The sequence below is a fragment of the Molossus molossus genome, unplaced genomic scaffold, assembly GCF_014108415.1.
Source record: "Molossus molossus isolate mMolMol1 unplaced genomic scaffold, mMolMol1.p scaffold_m16_p_18, whole genome shotgun sequence".
Lineage (NCBI taxonomy): Eukaryota > Metazoa > Chordata > Mammalia > Chiroptera > Molossidae > Molossus > Molossus molossus.
The window spans coordinates 62821988-62840193 of record NW_023425353.1 but is presented as its reverse complement, the minus strand read 5'-3'; the positions used below and the strand labels follow the sequence as shown (position 1 = coordinate 62840193).

At 40.9% G+C, this 18206-nt stretch overlaps 1 protein-coding gene across 1 annotated transcript in view; it reads left to right on the top strand.

Moving 5' to 3' along the window:
- SMARCC1 (SWI/SNF related, matrix associated, actin dependent regulator of chromatin subfamily c member 1) overlaps window positions 1-18206 on the top strand; it is a 157698-nt gene that overhangs the window by 36762 nt on the left and 102730 nt on the right. Inside the window, exons 6-9 of the mRNA XM_036266186.1 lie at window positions 653-722; window positions 9401-9470; window positions 10317-10392; window positions 18069-18194. Coding sequence (XP_036122079.1) covers window positions 653-722; window positions 9401-9470; window positions 10317-10392; window positions 18069-18194 — 342 coding nt within the window. The remainder of the gene's footprint in view (window positions 1-652; window positions 723-9400; window positions 9471-10316; window positions 10393-18068; window positions 18195-18206) is intronic.

Here is an 18206-nt window from a genome sequence, read left to right as displayed (position 1 = left end):
TGTATGCATGCTAGAACCAAGTCAGTGTTTATTCTATATATTTGTAGCCCTAGGTCATGTATGGTTCATGGCCATAAGCCTGCATAGATTCACTTCAAATAATAAAGATAATTTATGATGACTTTGTAGTAACGTTAAGAATTAGAGGTACTCAGCCCTGCCTGGTGTGGCTCCATTGGTTGGAGCGTCGTCCTATATATCAAAAGATTGTGGGTTTGATTCCTGGTCAGGGCGCATACGGCAGGCAACTTGATGTTTCTCATATCAGTGCTCCCTCCTCTTCCCTCTCTAAAGTCAATAAAACATGTTCTCCAGAGAGGATTAAAAAAAAGGAGAGAGAATTAGAGGAACTCATATTACTAATAAGGTTACCCAGAAAAAGATATATAGAGAACTAGCTAAGGGTACTTGTATTATTTTTTTATAGAACTGCATAAACTGTGTCACTAGATGATTTATTTTTGTTTGTTTTTGTTAATTGCTATTCCTTTCCTTGACTATAAAAATAATGAAAGTATTGTAGTCTTAAAATAATACTTCTAAAATATAAGTAAAATAATGCCTTTATAATTCTTAGGCTGTTTGCATTTGGCATCTTATATTTTGTTGGACATGTGCTTTATTTTTACATTATTTGTTCATTGCTTTTCAGGGGACATTTACTGATGAGAAGTCAAAAGCTTCCCACCACATTTATCCATATCCTTCCTCACAAGAAGACGGTGAGTTAGTTTTTGTTTGTGAACTGATAAACTCCTACTTCACTGGATGTTTAAACAATATACCCTGCTGTTTTAGAAAGAGTTTCAAGTACAGTGGAACCTCAGTTCTCGAACTTAATTTGTTCCAGAAGGCTGTTCAAGAAGCGATTTTTGTTCAAAAATAGAATCATTTTTACCCTATTATAAATAATGTAAATTAATTAATCTATTCCAGACTCCCAAAAGCACAAAAACATCAAAATATTCACAGCACAATTTCCTGAGATGTAAACAAGGTGAGGTTTAGCCGTAACCTGACTCATATTCACGTATTCTCTCCTTTGTTTTCACCTGAGAGACTCGTGACGGATCATGCACGTATCAGCGTGAAAGGGATGTCAGGTTTAAAACCAAACGTTTCTGTTTCAAGAACTGAGATATTTTTTCCATCAACAACTTGGCTGAGAACCAAATTGTTTGAGATGGGAGACATTCAAAAACTGAAGTTTGCCCTGGCCAGTTTGGCTCAGCGGTTAGAGCAGTCCACCTGTGGTCCCCAGAGGCTCAGGTTTGGTTCCCGCTAAGGGCGCGTACCTCGGTTGCATTTTGTCCCCGGCCCTGGTTGGTCGTGCGGGTGGCAGCCACTCGATGTGTCCCTTTTCACATCAATGTTTCTCTCTCTCTCTCTCTCTCTCTCTCTGTTCCTGTCTCTCCCTCCCACTCTACCAGAACAAAAAAGGAAAAATGTCCTCGGGTGAGGATTAAAAAAACAACAACTGAAGTTTGACTATACTAAATTTATAATTTTTTTATTATTATTTTTTAAAATTTTTTTATCCTCACCTGAAGACATCTTTCGATATTTTGTTCAGCTAGAGTGGGAGGAAGAGAGAGAGAGAGAGAGAGAGAGAGAGAAACATCGATATGAAAGGGACACATCGAGTGGCTGCCACCCACATGACCCAACCAGGGCCGGGACAAACTGTAACCGAAGTACGTGCCCTTAGCGGGAACCGAACCTGGGTCTCTCTGGACCGCAGGCCAATGCTCTAACCGCTGAACCAAACCGGCCAGGGCCTAAATGTATAACTTTTTATTTTTGAATTGGGCTAAGTAAACTAATTCTTTGATGTCCAGCTTTCTAATCATTAGACTTTTATTTCTTTGTTGGTAATTATTATTATTATTATTTTTTTATCCTCGCCCGAGGACATTTTTCTACATTTTTTGTTCAGATAGAGTGGGAGGGGAAGAGAGGAAGAGAGAGAGAGAGAGAGAGAAACATCGATGTGAAAGGGACATGTCGAGTGGCTGCCTCCCGCACGACCCAACCAGGGATGGGGACAAACTGCAACCAAGGTATGTACCCTTAGCGGGAACTGAACCCAGGTCTCTCAGGACCACAGGCCAATGCTCTAACCGCTGAGCCAAACCGGCCAGGGCAAAATTTTTAACTTTTTTTTTTGAGGTATGTGCTCCTAGTAGGAACCAAACCTGGTACTCTCTGGTCCACAGGCCGATGCTCAACCACTGAGCCAGACTGGCCAGGGCCCTTTGTTGGTAATTATTATCTGGGTGTTAAGTCCAGGCTTGCCTTGTATATTAACTTAGTTGATGTTTGCTATGACATTTGTATTCTGAAAATTAAGAGACATTGGAAGATAGAGGAACATCTCTGGTGAAGATCAGCTTACTGGCTGTGTATACAGGGACCCTAGAAATCTGTTAGTTTGGTGAATTTATAATGGTTTGATTCTGATTTTCAGTCTTGCTATACTGAAAGTTGATAGTAAAGCCAGAGTTTATTAGACCTATGGCAACTGATTTTTGCTAACCATTCTTACAAAGGTTGGAAACAAAATATGAATTATTAATTAACCAAATTAATTAATTTAGATTGAGAAATAGTTCTCCTATATAGAGATCTATTATGGTAAGCACAATATATACTCATAGGATATCTATATAAGAAGCCAAATTATAATCAGATTTGAGTCATTAATTATGCTGCGCTGAGTTTTTCTTACCAGTGCAGATATGCTAGAAGTCAATAACAAAGGTTACCAATTTCTATATGCTTGAAAATTAAGAAATATATTGCCATGTAATCCATGGATCAAAGAAGAAATTGCAATGGAAATGGGAAATCTTTGGATCTGAATAATTATGAAATTCATAAAGTATAAGAAAATTAACTTTTTGGGATGTAGCTGATGCTATTTCCAGAAGGAAATTTAGATATGTAAATGTCTATATTAGGGAAGAAGAAAGACTGAAAGTGGTCCAAACATCTGTCTCAAGAAATTAGAAAAATAACATCAAATTAACATCAAATACCAGCCATAGCACGTTAAAAATCATGTCGTAAAACCCTTGACTATGCAAAAACCTTTTCTGAGGATTAGTTAAAATTTAGAATAAAGGAAATAAATAATGAGTAAAAATTAGCGAGGTACAAAATATATACAATAGCAAGGTGTTGAGCGGTATCAGAAATGGTTCTCAGAAAAGACTTACATAAGACTAATAAATTGTACTGCAAATAAGTGAGGAAAAAGAAAAAACAAATACTGTTAAGAATGGAAGGAGGCCATTACTAAATTCTACAGATATTAAAAACAATTACAAGAGGTTAGGTTGGTTGGTTTATTTGGGTGCTTTGCTTGTATGGTGTCAAACTAAGAAATCATTACCTATCCAGAGTTGTGAAGTTTTACTCCTAACTTTTTTTCTAAGGGTTTTATAGTTTTAGCTGTTACATTTAGTTTTTTTTCATTAATTTTGGTAGCTGAACGTTTGAATTTATTTATAACAGTCACAACTGTAACTCTGTATTATGCTTTTATTAAAAGTGAAAAACTTCACCCTACCTTTGTGTTTTTTTGTCCTGTTGGTAGTAGCAACTGGTTGCCACTAGGTGGAGGTGGTGGATAGCTGTGTATGTTAGAATACTGATTCTGCTGCTGGCTAACTCTAACAAGGTTTCTCTAATAAGGCTGGCATAAATGTTTAGGTTGTGAACTTATTGAAAACAGTTGCCTTTTACAAAAGGTTTGATCTTAGCTACTTAATAATTTCTTATTCATGTGAGGTTTTTTCTCCTTTGTTTAATACAAGCTAGTTTACTGATATCTGCTTGGTATTGCTGTTAGTAGTTGGAGTAATCATTAGGAGATAGCATTTAAATTTAATTTTTAATAATATTGAAGGTTATTTTTTTATTTTATTTTATTTTTTATCCTCACCCGAGGACATTTTTCCATTTTTTGTTCAGGTAGAGTGGGAGGGAGAGAGAGGAACAGAGAGAGAGAGAAACATCGATGTGAAAGGAACACATCGAGTGGCTGCCACCCTCACAACCAACCAGGGCCAGGGACAAACTGCAACCGAGGTATGTGCCCTTAGCGGGAACCGAACCCGGGTCTCTCCAGACCGCAGGCCGACGCTCTAACCGCTGAGCCAAACCGGCCAGGGCTTGAAGGTTATTTTTTTTAACTATAAAACATGATTCTGCACATTGTGGGATTTTCCTTAGAACAAATGGCTGTCAGGTCAATGTTGGCTCTGAGCAAAGCCCTGAGCTGGGCTCCTTACATGTGCTTGCTTCAGGTAAGTATGCATATAATAACAATACCAGCCATAGCACGTTAAAAATCATGTCGTAAAACCCTTGACTATGCAATATACCTTTTCTGAGGATTAGTTAAGATTTAAAATAAAAGGTGATATTTAATGGGTCTTGAGATATTAGTAAGCATTTTAGTGTAGCAGGCTAGAAGGAGGTACAGAATAAGAAAAAGCTTAGAGGTAATATATGGTGGAATTTGAGGAAAAGCATATGGCAAAATTGGGCTTTTTATGTCTTAGGATAGTAGGAGATGAGGGTGGATAGGTGAGAAGATATGAGTTCTGGTTTAAAGAGCTTTGCTTTCATTTGGTGGATGAAGGAGAAGCTAAGCAGTATTGATCATTTTGGTGAAGAGAAATGTGCAGCTGAGCTCATATTAAGAAAATTTGCCTGAGAGCTGGTATCTGGGATATATACTGTAAGGAGATAGGTCAGAAAACAAGACCCATTGGGAAGCTTTGAATTAAATTGCTGAACGAGTGAAAGGTTTATCATTGGATGGGATAAATCCATATATTTGGAGAGTAAGGAGATTAGTCAGATGGGAAACCAGGATGGTCCATGTCTTAAAAGTTAGGGGAAAGTAAAGAAAGGAAAGCATTTCACAATGTAGGAGGTGGGCCATGGAATTGTTCTACACTCAGAGCGAGGCCTAAGATAAGGCATTTGGATTTCTCAGGAAATAATCGATAACCTTTGATAATTGAAATTTTGATAACTTGCAAGTGAGAATAAGTTGTGGAGCTGTTGGAAGATCACCATTTTCTATCCTCACCCGAGGACATTTTTCCATTTTTTATTCAGAGTGGGAGGGAAAGAGAGGAAGAAAGAGAGAGAGAAACATTGATGTGAAAGGGACACATCGAGGGGCTGTCACCCGCACGACCAACCAGGGCCGGGGACAAACTGCAACTGAGGTACATGCCCTTAGCGAGAACCGAACCCGGTCTCTCTGGACTGCAGGCCGATGCTCCAACCGCTGAGCCAAACTGGCCAGGGCAAGATCACCATTTTCTTAGAATGTATGGCAAGGAAAAGAAAGTTGAGGAGGCCCCCAGCAGGTGGCTTAGATTTTGTTTTTCAGGTGATGGCTTTATAGTGTATTTCTGGGCAGAGCAGAAGTAAATTGAAGCACATAAGAGAGTTGAGACCTGGAATGGTTAAAGGGATTGTTTTAAGACCGTGGTTTCAATTTCTGGTTTTAGCAGAACATCCTTTTTCTAATTTTGATTAGTTTTAACTATTTTCTCTTGTAGTGCCTTGAGCATCTTTAAAATGATATTTTTGAATTTGTCAGATAATTCATAGATCATTGTTGTTTTTTTTAGAGTTGGTATTTGAAATTTATTTATTTCCCTGTGTCATTTTCCCTTTTTCTTTGTGCATTTTATTTTCTAATATGTTTTATGCATTTGCAAAAACAGCCACCTCTCAGTCATTATGGTCTGACTTGAGATTTGAGGCATCCCTGAAACGTTTTCTGAGGATGTATCTTCTCTGGACTTGTGTGTGTAGTTTCCCAATTAGAGAGGTTTGCTGGCTTCTTTTTCAAGGGTTTACAATTTCTTGCTTTCTCTAGTGTCTGTCTACTGTACCATAAGTTTTCTGTTCTAGCAAGCCACTGAATTCTCTCTCTCACTCTCTTTTTTTTTGTTTTGTTAATCCTCACCCTAGGCTATTTTCCCACTGACTTTTTAGGGAGAGTGAAAGGGAGTTAAGAGAGGAGGGTGGCAGAGAAACATCAATGTAAGAGAGAGACATATCGATTGGTTTCCTCCTGAACAGACCCTGACCAGGGTTGGAGATCAAACCTGCAACCTAGGTACATGCCCTTGACTGGAGATCGAACCCGCAACCCTTCAGTGTATGGGCTGACACTCTAACCACTGCTCGGTGTTGCTCACACCAGCCAGGGGTAGGCACTGGGCTTCTTTATGATCTCTGCATTGCCCAGGCTTCCAAAGTATGCTGGTTCCGCTTCAGCACTCTGAGTCAATTGAGACAGAAAGCTGTCTCTTTGGCAGTCACCCGAAAGGCCAGAGTGTGGAATACGTGCTTCCCTCTTCTTTTCCTCTACCAAGGAAGAAGTTGGGATCTGGTTGCTTTATCCTGATTGCAGTGAGCTGAACCACCCTCTCTCTGTGACACTCCTGGTTTGATGGTGTTAGAGAAGCTGCTGAGCTCTTCTGTTCTCCACGTCCACCACACGTCTAAATATGCAGTCCCATCAGTGCTCCAAGTCAGATGAGACAAATCAGTCCCTTACTCAACCTCCTAAAAGTCTATTTTTTTCTATTTACTATCCTAATGTATGTCAGACAGTATTTACTTATGGTTTTGGTTTGCATATCCCTCCCAGTTGTTAATTATTTCATGCATCTTTTCATGTGCTTTTTGGCCATTCATATATCTTCTTTGGATAAATGTTCAGGTCCTTTTCCTGTTTTTTAGTGGGATTATTTGCCTTTTTATTGTTGAGTTGTAAAAGTTACCTACATGTTTAGACTTTATGTTATGTTATTTATTTATTTTCGTTAATCTTCACTTGAGGATATTTTTACCATTGATTTTTTTTTTTTTAAGAGTGGGGGGGAGGGGAGCAAAAGAGAAACATTGATGTAAGAGAGACACATTGATTGGTTGCCTCCTGCACGTACCAGACTGGGGCCGGGAATTGAACCTGCAACATAGGTATGTGCCCTTGACTGGAATCAAACCCTTTGGTGTGAGGGCTGACGCTCTAACCAATTAGCCACACTGGCCAGGGCTGGACTAATTCTAAAACTCTAGGGGCTTTTATTGGTTGTATGATTGAGGGAATTTATATCTCTAATCTTTAGTTATTTCTGCTACTACAAAAATTTTCAGAGGCAATCAGTGCCTCAGTCTATCAAAGTCAGCTATAGAAAGGATGGATATCCTCCATTCTTTACCTTCTACAGCTGTATAACCTTTGAGGATAGTATTGTAAAAGGCAGCTCTTATTAGATAGTCAGTATATTTTGTTGAAACAGATTAAGTTCTGGAAGGCTCACTGGCCTTCTCTTCACTCTTTCCTTGGACATTTTGGGATACCGGGTTAAAGAACAGGACCTGATTTCTTCCTTTTCATTTTCAAGATAGTAAGGTGGGCAGTTGGGTGCTTAACAAAGAGAGCTTCATGGCTTTAGTCAATGATGGGACTATTTTATGTTGAAATTGGCAGTGAAAAGCCAATTTTATTTAGCTGACTTCACTTAAGTTTTGCTGTTTCTTGGGTGTCGAGTGGCTTCATTAGGTCCTTCAGTATTAGAAACGTGTCCTAAGCTAAATTCAGACTATCAAAGAAGTACATCATAAATGGTAAAATGTAGATGTAATTTAACTATGATTAAAATCAGTAAGACTCTCCCTGGCCGGTTTGGCTCAGCGGTTAGAGCATCGGCTTGTGGTCCAGAGAGACCCCGGTTCAGTTCCCACTGAGGGCGCGTACCTTGGTTGCAGTTCGTCTCCAGCCCTGGTTGGGTCATGCAGAAGACAGCCATTCGATGTGTCCCTTTCACTTTGATGTCTCTCTCTTTCTCTCTCTCTCTCTCTCTCTCTCTCTCCCCCCAATCTCTCCCTCCCACTCTATCTGAACAAAAAAATGGAAAAATGTCCTAGGGTGAGGATTTAAAAAAACAGTAAGAATCATCTGATTATGTAACTGTTCACCTGTCTTTGGTAAGGAAACTTGAAATAAAAATATTTGTCCTGCCCTGGCCAGTTTGGCTCAGCGGTTAGAGCGTTGGCCTGCGGTCCAGAGAGACCCGGGTTCGGTTCCCGCTAAGGGCACGTACTTCGGTTACAGTTTGTCCCCGGCCCTGGTTGGTCGTGCGGGTGGCAGCCACTCGATGTGTCCCTTTTACATCGATGTTTCTCTCTCTCTCTCCCTTCCTCACTCTCCCTCCCACTCTATCTGTACAAAAAATGGAGAAATATCCTCGGGTGAGGATTTAAAAAAAAAAAAATTTTTTTTTGTCCTGCCCTGGTTGGTGTTGCTCAGTGGTTAGAGCGTCAGACCATGCACTGAAAGGTCGTGGGTTCAATTTCTGGTCAAGGGTACATACCTGGGGTTGCAGGTTTTTGTTTTTGTTTTTTTATATATTTTTTTGTATTGATTTTGGGGGGGGGGACATCGATAAGAGAGAACATCAATTGGCCACCTCCTGCATGCCCCCCACTGGGGATTTGGCCCACAGCCTGGGCATTTGCCCTGACTGGGAATCGAACCAGCAACCTCTTGTTGCACGGATCAACGCTCAACCACTGAGCCATACCGGCCAGGCTGGGGTTGTAGGTTTTTGGGCCTTGCATGGAGGGTTCATGGGGGATATAACCAACCAGTGTTTCTCTTTCTCCTCTCCCTTCTCCCTTTTCCCTCCTCTCCCTCTCTCCCTCTCTCCCTCTCTCTCAAAATCAATGGAAAAGATATCCTCGGGTGAGGATTAAAAATAAATAAATACACACACATACACATACACACATATATGTCTTGTGTGATCATATTGCTTATAATCACACTAGGAGGGCTAAGTTTAACAGGAGGCCATCAAAGAATAACAAAAATAGTATTGTTGGTAAAAGCTTTAATATAGTGTTATAATGTGCTGTTGGATGCTAGAGAAAGTGAATCTGGAGGAAGAAGAGTAGTTGGTAAAACTTTCATCTGGGAGTTTAGGCATGACTTATACCTTGAAAGATGTGTACAAGTAGTGATTGTAAAGCCTCAGGAAAAGGGAGGGGAGGTTCTACAATGGAAACGAGGCAGTAAAGAATATAGTGTTCTTGATTTGGGTGGAAGTAGAGACCGGCAAGTGGGTGGGAGGGGAGTCTTCTGCTGCACTGGGCAGTTGGTTTTGTTAAAAGTGGTGGGTAACTAGGCCTAGAATATAGCAAGTCTGAATAACTTCCCCTTCAAAGATGGTAGATAACATTCAATTATGAGAAAACTTAGCAAGCCAAAACCTTCGAGTAAAAATTAAGTCTAAATAATAGTTTATTCAGTTATTTTGTCAGCTTGACTAAAGTGTTTTTGTTTTTTCCTTTTCAGAAGAGTGGTTGAGACCCGTGATGAGAAAAGACAAGCAGGTGTTAGTACATTGGGGGTTTTACCCTGACAGGTAATGTTGATATGTCCTGAGACGTTGTATAAAAGTTTCTGTTAGTACAAGCCAGGATGGCGTTATATGTTGAATTTTGAGTGTTTTAGGTTTGAAAGCCTTATCAGACTTTTAATAGGAGGTGTGAATTGACAGTTGGATTCATGAGTCCAGAATTAGACAAGAGGGCAGATACAAGATTTTAAGTGGTCAGTAGTATATATTTGAAGTCATGGGGCTGCAGAAGACCACCAAATGAATGAATAGGTGATGATTGTTCCAAAAAAGAGAGAAGATCAGGGAGGGAGAGGAAGGGGGGAATCTGGGGGGAGGGGAAGGAGAAACATCTGTAACAAAAATTAATTAATAAAAAAATAAAAGAGATGATTGTTAAAAAATAAAATGTTCACCCCCACCCCCACCACTACCACAAAACCACCCCACAACCAAGAAAAAAAGATGATTGTTCCAAAACCTAAAACGGGGGTGGTGAGGGCTTTCAATACTGTGAGGTTTGGGAGAAGAGGAGAAACTTGCAATAGAGGCTGAGGAGAGAGGCTGGTGACCAAAGGAATACCAGTCGATAGCACTTTCTTGGAGGCCAAATAAGGGAAATGCTTTGAGGAGACATTGATGACCTTGTTAAAATTCCTTGGACGAGGCTTGAACTTGAGGTTTAGCAATGTGAAGATTACTATAGACCCCTAGAGAAGAGTTTTCTTGTCTGAGTGGTAGAGACAAAAGTGTATGATAAATTGCTATTACTGGATCCTAAAATCTTTAAAATATATTTTGTTTTGATCAAAGTCTTTTCAGTATATGAATTTAGGATTTAGTTGATTTTTCCTTTTTTCATTTCCTTTATAGCTATGATACTTGGGTTCACAGTAATGATGTTGATGCGGAAATTGAAGATCCACCAATTCCAGAAAAGCCATGGAAGGTAAAAAAAAAAATTTTTTTTTTAAAAATTATTCTTATATAACTTAATAGCTTTTTTCCAGCTGTTCTTTGCAAGGTTTTTTTGTTTTTGTTTTTGTTTTTTTATCCTCACCCGAGGACATTTTGCCATTTTTTGTTCAGGTAGAGTGGGAGGGAGAGAGAGGAACAGAGAGAGAGAGAGAGAAACATCGATGTGAAAGGGACACATCGAGTGGCTGCCACCCGCACAACCGACCAGGGCCGGGGACAAACTGCAACCGAGGTACGTGCCCTTAGCAGGAACTGAACCCGGGTCTCTCAGGACCGCAGGCCGACGCTCTAACCGCTGAACCAAACCGGCCAGGACTCCGCAAGGTTTTTAAGGAGATACAGGATGATGATCTTCCTTTCTTTTTTTTTTAATTTATTTTTTTTAATTCTCACCTGAGGGCATTTTTATATGTATCTTTAGACAGAGTCAGAGGGAACGAGGGAGAGAAGGAGAAAAACATCTATGTGAGAGAGACACATCTACTGGCTGCCACATCCGCATGACCCCAACCGGGGCCAGGGATGAACTGCAACAGTGGTACGTGCCCTTGGCTGGAATTGAACCCGGGACCCTTTGGTCTGCAGGCTGACACTCTAACCACTGAGCCAAACTGGCCAGGGCTCTTTTTTTTTAAATATGTTTTTATTGATTATTTTTAGAGAGAGAGAAATGGATTAGCTGCCTCCTGCATGCCCCCTCCTGGGGATCAAGCCCAAAATCAGGGCATGCAGGTGTCCTGACTGAGAATTGAACAGGGACCTCTCAATCCATGGGTCCACGCTCAGTCCACTGAACTACATTGACTGGGCTAATCTTCCTTTCTTGTCATCCTGTTAAGAGCTATCCATTGGCCATGAAGGCCTCATTATCTAGATTTTAGATGGAAGTATTTTCAGTGATGTTTGAGAACACCCCAAAGCCAAGTTAGATTATGGTTTGAGGTAGCTGAGAGAGGAGTGTTAGGAGTGGAGTTTAGCATCATTGATGGTGTCATTTAGGAAGGTTGAAAACAGTGGCTATCTATCTTTTATTACAATAGACTTACTTTACTGATATTCTGTTATAATGGTAAGAGTCTATGCATTGACTCGTATTTTCAACTTTCAACGGTAAGAGTCCATGCATTGACTCGTATATTCAACTCGTGGAAATAATTATGAAAGTTATAAGAATAATTTTTTAAAAAGTACTATTTTTATGTTTTTCTTCCAGATTTCTCTGTTAATTATTTTAGGAAATTCTTTTTTTGTTTTTTAATCCTAACCCCAGGATAATTTTTCTGTTTTTATTTATTTATTTTTCTTTATGGATTTTTAGAGAGAGAGAAAGGGAGAAGGAGAGAGAGAGAGAAACATTGATGAGAGAAAACATGGACTGGCCACCTCCTGCACGCCCCCAACTGGGTATTGGGCCCACAACCTGGGCATGTGACCTGACCGGGAATCTAACAGGTGACCACTTAGTGCATGGGTCGATGCTCAACCACTGAGCCATACCAGCCGGGCCCATTTATTTTTAGACAGAGTGGGAGGGAGGGAGAGAGAGAAGGAGAGAGACATTGATTGGTTGCCTCCCATTCAGCCTGGACCAGGGCAAGGGACCGAACGGCAACCAAGGTACGTGCCCTTGACTGAAATTGAACCCAAGACGTTTTGGTTTGAAGGCCAACACTCTAACCACTGAGAAAACCTGTCAGAGCAGGAGATTCTTTTTTTTTTTCTCCCTCACCCGAGGACATTTTTTGATATTTTGTGCAGATAGAATGGGAGGGAGAGAGAGAGAGAGAGAAACATCAACGTGAAAGGGACACATTGTTTGGTTGCCACCCACATGACCCAACCAGGGCCAGAGACAAACTACAACTGAGGTACGTGCCCTTAGCAGGAACCGAACCTGGATCTCACTCAACCGCAGGCCGACGTTCTAACCACTGGGCAAAACCAGCCAGGGCAGGAAATTAATTCTTAAAACAATATTATTACCTGATACAGGGCCCATATTTCATATTCAATTGTCTTAGTGATATAGTAAGTATGATACAAAGTTTTTTCCTGATCCAGAATTCAGTTCAGGATTGGCACTATGTTTAGTTGTCAGGTCTTCATAGTCTTCTGTAATGTAGAACTTTTCAGCCTTTTTTCTCTTCTAGGACATTGGCATTTTTGAAATGTATAAGGCCAGTTGTGTGTGTGTTTTTAAATACGTTTTTATTGATTTTTTTAGAGAGAGAGGAAGGGAGAGAGAGAGGAGCATCAATGTGAAAGAGAAATGTCAATCAGCTGCCTCCTGCACGCCCCTACTGGGGATTGAGCTCACAGCCTGAGCATGTGCCCTGACTGGGAATCAAATGGGGACCTTTCAATCCACGGGATGACACTCAATCCACTAAACCACACTGATTGGGCATGTCTCTGTGTGTTTTTTTTTTTTTTTTTTTTATCCTCATCCGAGGACATTTTTCCATTTTTTGTATAGACAGAGTGGGAGGGAGAGAGAGGAAGAGAGAGAGAGAGAGGGAAACATCGATGTGAAAGGGACACATCGAATGGCTGCCACCCACATGACCGACCAGGGCCGGGGACAAACTGCAACCGAGGTACGTGCCCTTAGCGGGAACCGAACCCGGGTCTCTCCGACCGCAGGTGGACGCTCTAACCGCTGAACCAAACCGGCCAGGGCTCTGTGTGTTTTTTTAAGAATGTCTCTGAATTTGAGTTTATGTGATATTTCCTCTTTTTTCTTTTCAGACTATGCATTTTTGCTACAAGTAATATTGTGACCTTTTCAGTACCTCACATCAGGAGGCACATATATTGTCCTATATGGCTGGTAGTCAGTTTGATTGTTTGTTGAGGTATTAATCTGCCTGGTTTTCTTACTGTAACATTGCTGTTTTTTTATTTATCATTTATAAAAATCTCTGTGTGTGCGTGTGTATTTATTTATTTTTTACCCCAAACTGTCTAAGATAAAAGTGCATATATCATGGGCTTTTACTCCTAAACATAAGTGTGGTTTTTAAGAATAAGGAATAGTTATAAAGAAGTATATTACAGTTTTTTAGTACATTTTTTTTTTTATCCTCACCCGAGGACATTTTTTTTACATATTTTGTTCACATAGAATGGGAGAGAGAGAGAGAGAGAGAAACATCGGCATGAAAGGGACACATCAAGTGGCTGCCACTTGCACGACCAACCAGGGCCGGGGACAAACTGCAACTGAGGTACGCTCCCTTAGTGGGAACCGAACCCGGGTCTCTCTGGACCACAGGCCGACGCTCTAACTGCTGAGCCAAACCAGCCAGGGCTTAGTAAATTTAATTTTAGTAAATTTGACATAGACACAATGCTTAAAGATACTATCTATATTCCAATTTTGCCATTTAACTCAGTGTTTTAAATAACATTTTTTCTATTTAGTACAGAATTCTGCCTAATATCAGCTGTTGAATTCATATGTCATGTCTCTTAATTTCCTTTAACTTCTAATATTACCTTGATGTTTTATTGCCTATTATGATGTTTTTGAATTTCTAAAGAATATTTCTCATTTGAAATTTCTGATCTTTTCTTATGATTAATTCATTTGGTTATGTGTTCCAGTTAGAATACTGCATAAGTGAGGTCTCGTCCTTCTTAGAGCATCAAATTGGGAGGCATACTGTGTCCATCTGTTCCTCACTGTGATGTTAATCACCCAGTTAAGGCGTTCTTTGATGATCCCACTGTATGGTTATTTTTCTTCCCACTTTGAACTTAGAAGCAGTCTGTGAGGGATTCTTTTAGACCATGCATCTATCTTTCTCATTAAAATCCTTTTATTACCTAGATTTAGTATCCACTTAAAAATCTTGCCTGACCTATTCTCTTCTTTGATGCTTGCACAGTGATCATTTTCCACTCCAGCCCTCCTGCACATTTGCCAGTAGGCTTTCAGAGTCCTCCCTTTGTCCTCATTTATTTTATTAAATTTTTTTTTCTTCATTGATTTTAGAGAGAGAGAAAGGGAGAGGGAGAGAGAGAGAAACATCGATGAGAGAGAACATCGATTGGCTACCTTCTGCGTGGGGCCCCACTGGGGATTTGTCCTACATCCTAGGCATGTGCCCTGACGAGGAATCAAACCAGCGACCTCTTAGTGCATGTGTCGATGCTTAACCACTGAACCACACTGGTCGGGCCCTTTGCCCTCATTTATATATTTATTCATCTGTCTGTTGTCACTGTGGATTCGTGGAGTTCTTCAGTGGTCAGTAATTCATTATTTAATTATTTTGGTGCTGAAATTGTTTTAGATTTAGTCAGTAGGAACCACTTAAAGCTGGCTTGTGCACCCTTGTCACAAGCACTCATCACTTTTGAACTCCTTTGAGGCATGGCAGGATGTTCCAGGCTCCTCTTGTGCCTTTCATTCCTCATACCAAGAATCACCTGTTTCTCCTAGAGCTTTCATTCCTTTCAGTAGGTAAAGGTGTTATAGACCAAGGTCTGAGTATTGTTATGCTCATTGCTACTGAATTGTCTTATTTTTTAGGCCCTTTCTGGCCAGATAAATAATGTAATATAGCCCTGGCCCATTTGGCTCAGTGGTTAGAGCATCGGTCTGGGGTCCAGAGAAATCTGGGTTCGGTTTCCGCTAAGGGCATGTACCTCAGTTGCAGTTTGTCCCCGGCCCTGGTTGGGTCGTGTGGGTGGCAGCCACTCAATGTGTCCCTTTTTTTAAATTTTTTTATTTTGTTCAGATAGAGTGGGAAGGAGAGAGAGAAACATTGACGTGAAAGGGACACATCGAGTGGCTGCCACCCACACAACCCAACCAGGGCGGGATACAAACTGCAACCCAGGTACATGCCCCTAGTGGGAACCGAACCCGGGTCTCTCCAGACCGTAGGCCAACGCTCTAACGCTGAGCCAAATCGGCCAGGGCCCGATGCTTGATGTGTCCCTTTCACGTTGATGTTTCTCTCTCTCTCTCTCTCTCTCCCCCTCTCTCCCTCCTTCCCACCCTATCTGAACAAAATATGGAAAAATGTCCTCAGGTGAGGATAAAAAAAAGAATGGGATATAACTATTATGTAGGTATAAACACAAATGCACACATACATTCATGTACACATATATGTGCATATACACATCATGTTACATATTTTAGAAATAATTCTAACCCATCCCCACAGTGTTCCTTTTTGCCCTTGCCTAGTTTGTGTTTATATATCTGCTCTAAAATAAGAACCCTGGTTCCCAACAGCAACACATTTACTCAGTTCCTTAATACATTTGAATTAGTTTCATATTGCATTGCCCCTGCCACTGCAATAAACAAAATACTGCAAGAGTGCAAGATTTGTGATCTTCCTGGTCAGCGCATGTGTCCAAATTGCAGGCTCAATCACCAGTGTGGGGCATGCAGGAGGCAGCAGATCGATGTTTCTCTCTTGCCTCTATGTTTCTATCTCTCTCTCCCTCACTTTCTCTCTAAAATATCAGTAAAAACATTTTTAACATATTGAGTATTTTACAGGCTAGGTCTGTGATTTAAATAGTATTCTTCTACTTATATCTACATCTATCTGTACAACATTTAGATAACCTTTCATCTTATTAATTCTTACTCAGAAACATTACCAAAGAAGCAAGAGAAGTGGCCATGTAAAAGACTGGAGGAAGGCTGCCTCTGATTTCCGCCCCTGCCCCCCCAACCTTGGCTGTCCCTGAAAGGTCTCCTAGAGTACCTCCTATTCTTACTGTTAAATGCCTAAAGAAATGACTGTCTTTGGCCTTGTGCTGTTGAATGATTTTATTAGGATAACGATGCCATGATTAGTGTAATAGGCCAGGGAAAGACAAATACTGTATGGAATAACTTATGTGTGGAATCTTTTTTTTTAAATTCTTTTCTTTTTTTCTTTATTGATTTGAGAGAGAGGGGAAGTGAGAGGGAGTGAGAGATAGAAACATTGATGAGAGAGAACGTCGATTGGCCTCCTGCTGCATGCCCTCACTGGGGATCCAGCCCACAACCTGGGCATGTGTTCTGACCAGGAATTAAATTGGTGTCCTTCTGGTGCATGGGTTAACGCTCAACCACTGAGCCACACCGGCTAGACTATGTGTGCAATCTTAAGAAGAAATCAGACTGCTAGAAACTGTAGAAAAGTAGTTGCTGAAGGCTAGGGGAAATAGGGATGGATTGGTAAAAGGTACCAGCTGTAAAATGAATAAGGTCTGAGACTAATGTACAACTTGGTGACTCTATTTGATAGCACTGTATAATTGAAATTTGGTAAAAGTATAAATGTTCTCACACACATAAAAAGGTAGATACTTGTGAGGTGATGGATGTGTTAGTTATCTAGGTAGGGGATATTCTTTTACATTGTATATGTATCTTGTCACCATAATGTACACTTTAATATCCTTTTTATTTAATTTTTTCTGTGGTACATGCCCCTCGTGGGAACCGAACCCGGGACTCTCTGGACCGCAGGCTGACACTCAACCGCTGAGCCAAACTGGCCCGGGCTGCACCTTAATATCTTAATGTTTTGTTTGTCAATTATATTTCAGTAAAGCTGAAGTGAAGAAAAGATGACATGATTATCAGATGATGGCTCTTGGTTATCAAAACTTTGGTGTGGCCCTGGCCAGTTTGTCTCAGTGGTTAGAGCGTTGGCCTGCGGTCCAGAGAGACCCGGGTTCAGTTCCCGCTAAGGTCATGTACTTCGGTTGCAATTTGTCCCTGATCCTGGTTGGGTCATGCAGGTGGCAGCCATTCTATGTGTCCCTTTCACATCGATGTTTCTCTCTCTTCCTCTCTCTCCTTCCCGCTCTATCTGAACAAAATATGAAAAAATGTCCGCAGGTGAGGATAAAAGAAAACTTTGGTGTACACAAAACCAGTGATGCTTTTTTCCTGTTTTTTTTTTTTTTCATCCTCACCCAAGGACATTTTTCCATTTTTTGTTCAGGTAGAGTGGGAGGGAGAGAGAGGAACAGAGAGAGAGAGAGAGAAACATCTATGTGAAAGGGACACATCGAGTGGCTGCCACCCGCACAACCGACCAGGGCCGGGGACAGACTGCAACCGAGGTACACGCCCTTAGCGGGAACCGAACCCGGGTCTCTCAGGACCGCAGGCCGACGCTCTAACCGCTGAGCCAAACCGGCCAGGGCCTTTTTTCCTGTTTATTTGGTAAAAGACATGGAATAAAATGATTAAGTGGCCACTCCTGTGTCATTGTCTTATGTTTTTAAATTTATAATATGTAGTTGAGGGTTTTTTTTTTTATCCTCACCGGAGGACATTTTTCCATTTTTTGTTCAGATAGAGTGGGAGGGAGGGAGAGAGAAACATTGACTTGAAAGGGACACATCGAGTGGCTGCCATCCGCACGACCAACCAGGGCCAGGGACAAACTGCAACCGAAGTATGCGCCCTTAGCGGGACCCCAGCCTGGGTCTCTCTGGACTGCAGGCTGACGCTCTAACCGCTGAGTCAAACCGGCCGGGGCTGTAGCTGAGCGTTTGAAAATAATAAATCAGTTTCTTTTCTCAAGTACTTTCAAAGCCTCTTTCCTTTTTAATGCTTTTAAAGTTTCAAATGATTTTATTTATGTAGATATTCATGCTTTGATGTGGTTTTAGGTTCATGCAAAATGGATTTTGGACACTGATGTTTTCAATGAATGGATGAATGAGGAAGATTATGAGGTGGATGAGAACAGGAAGCCCGTGAGTTTTCGACAGCGAATTTCAACAAAGAATGAAGAGGTATTTGGTTTG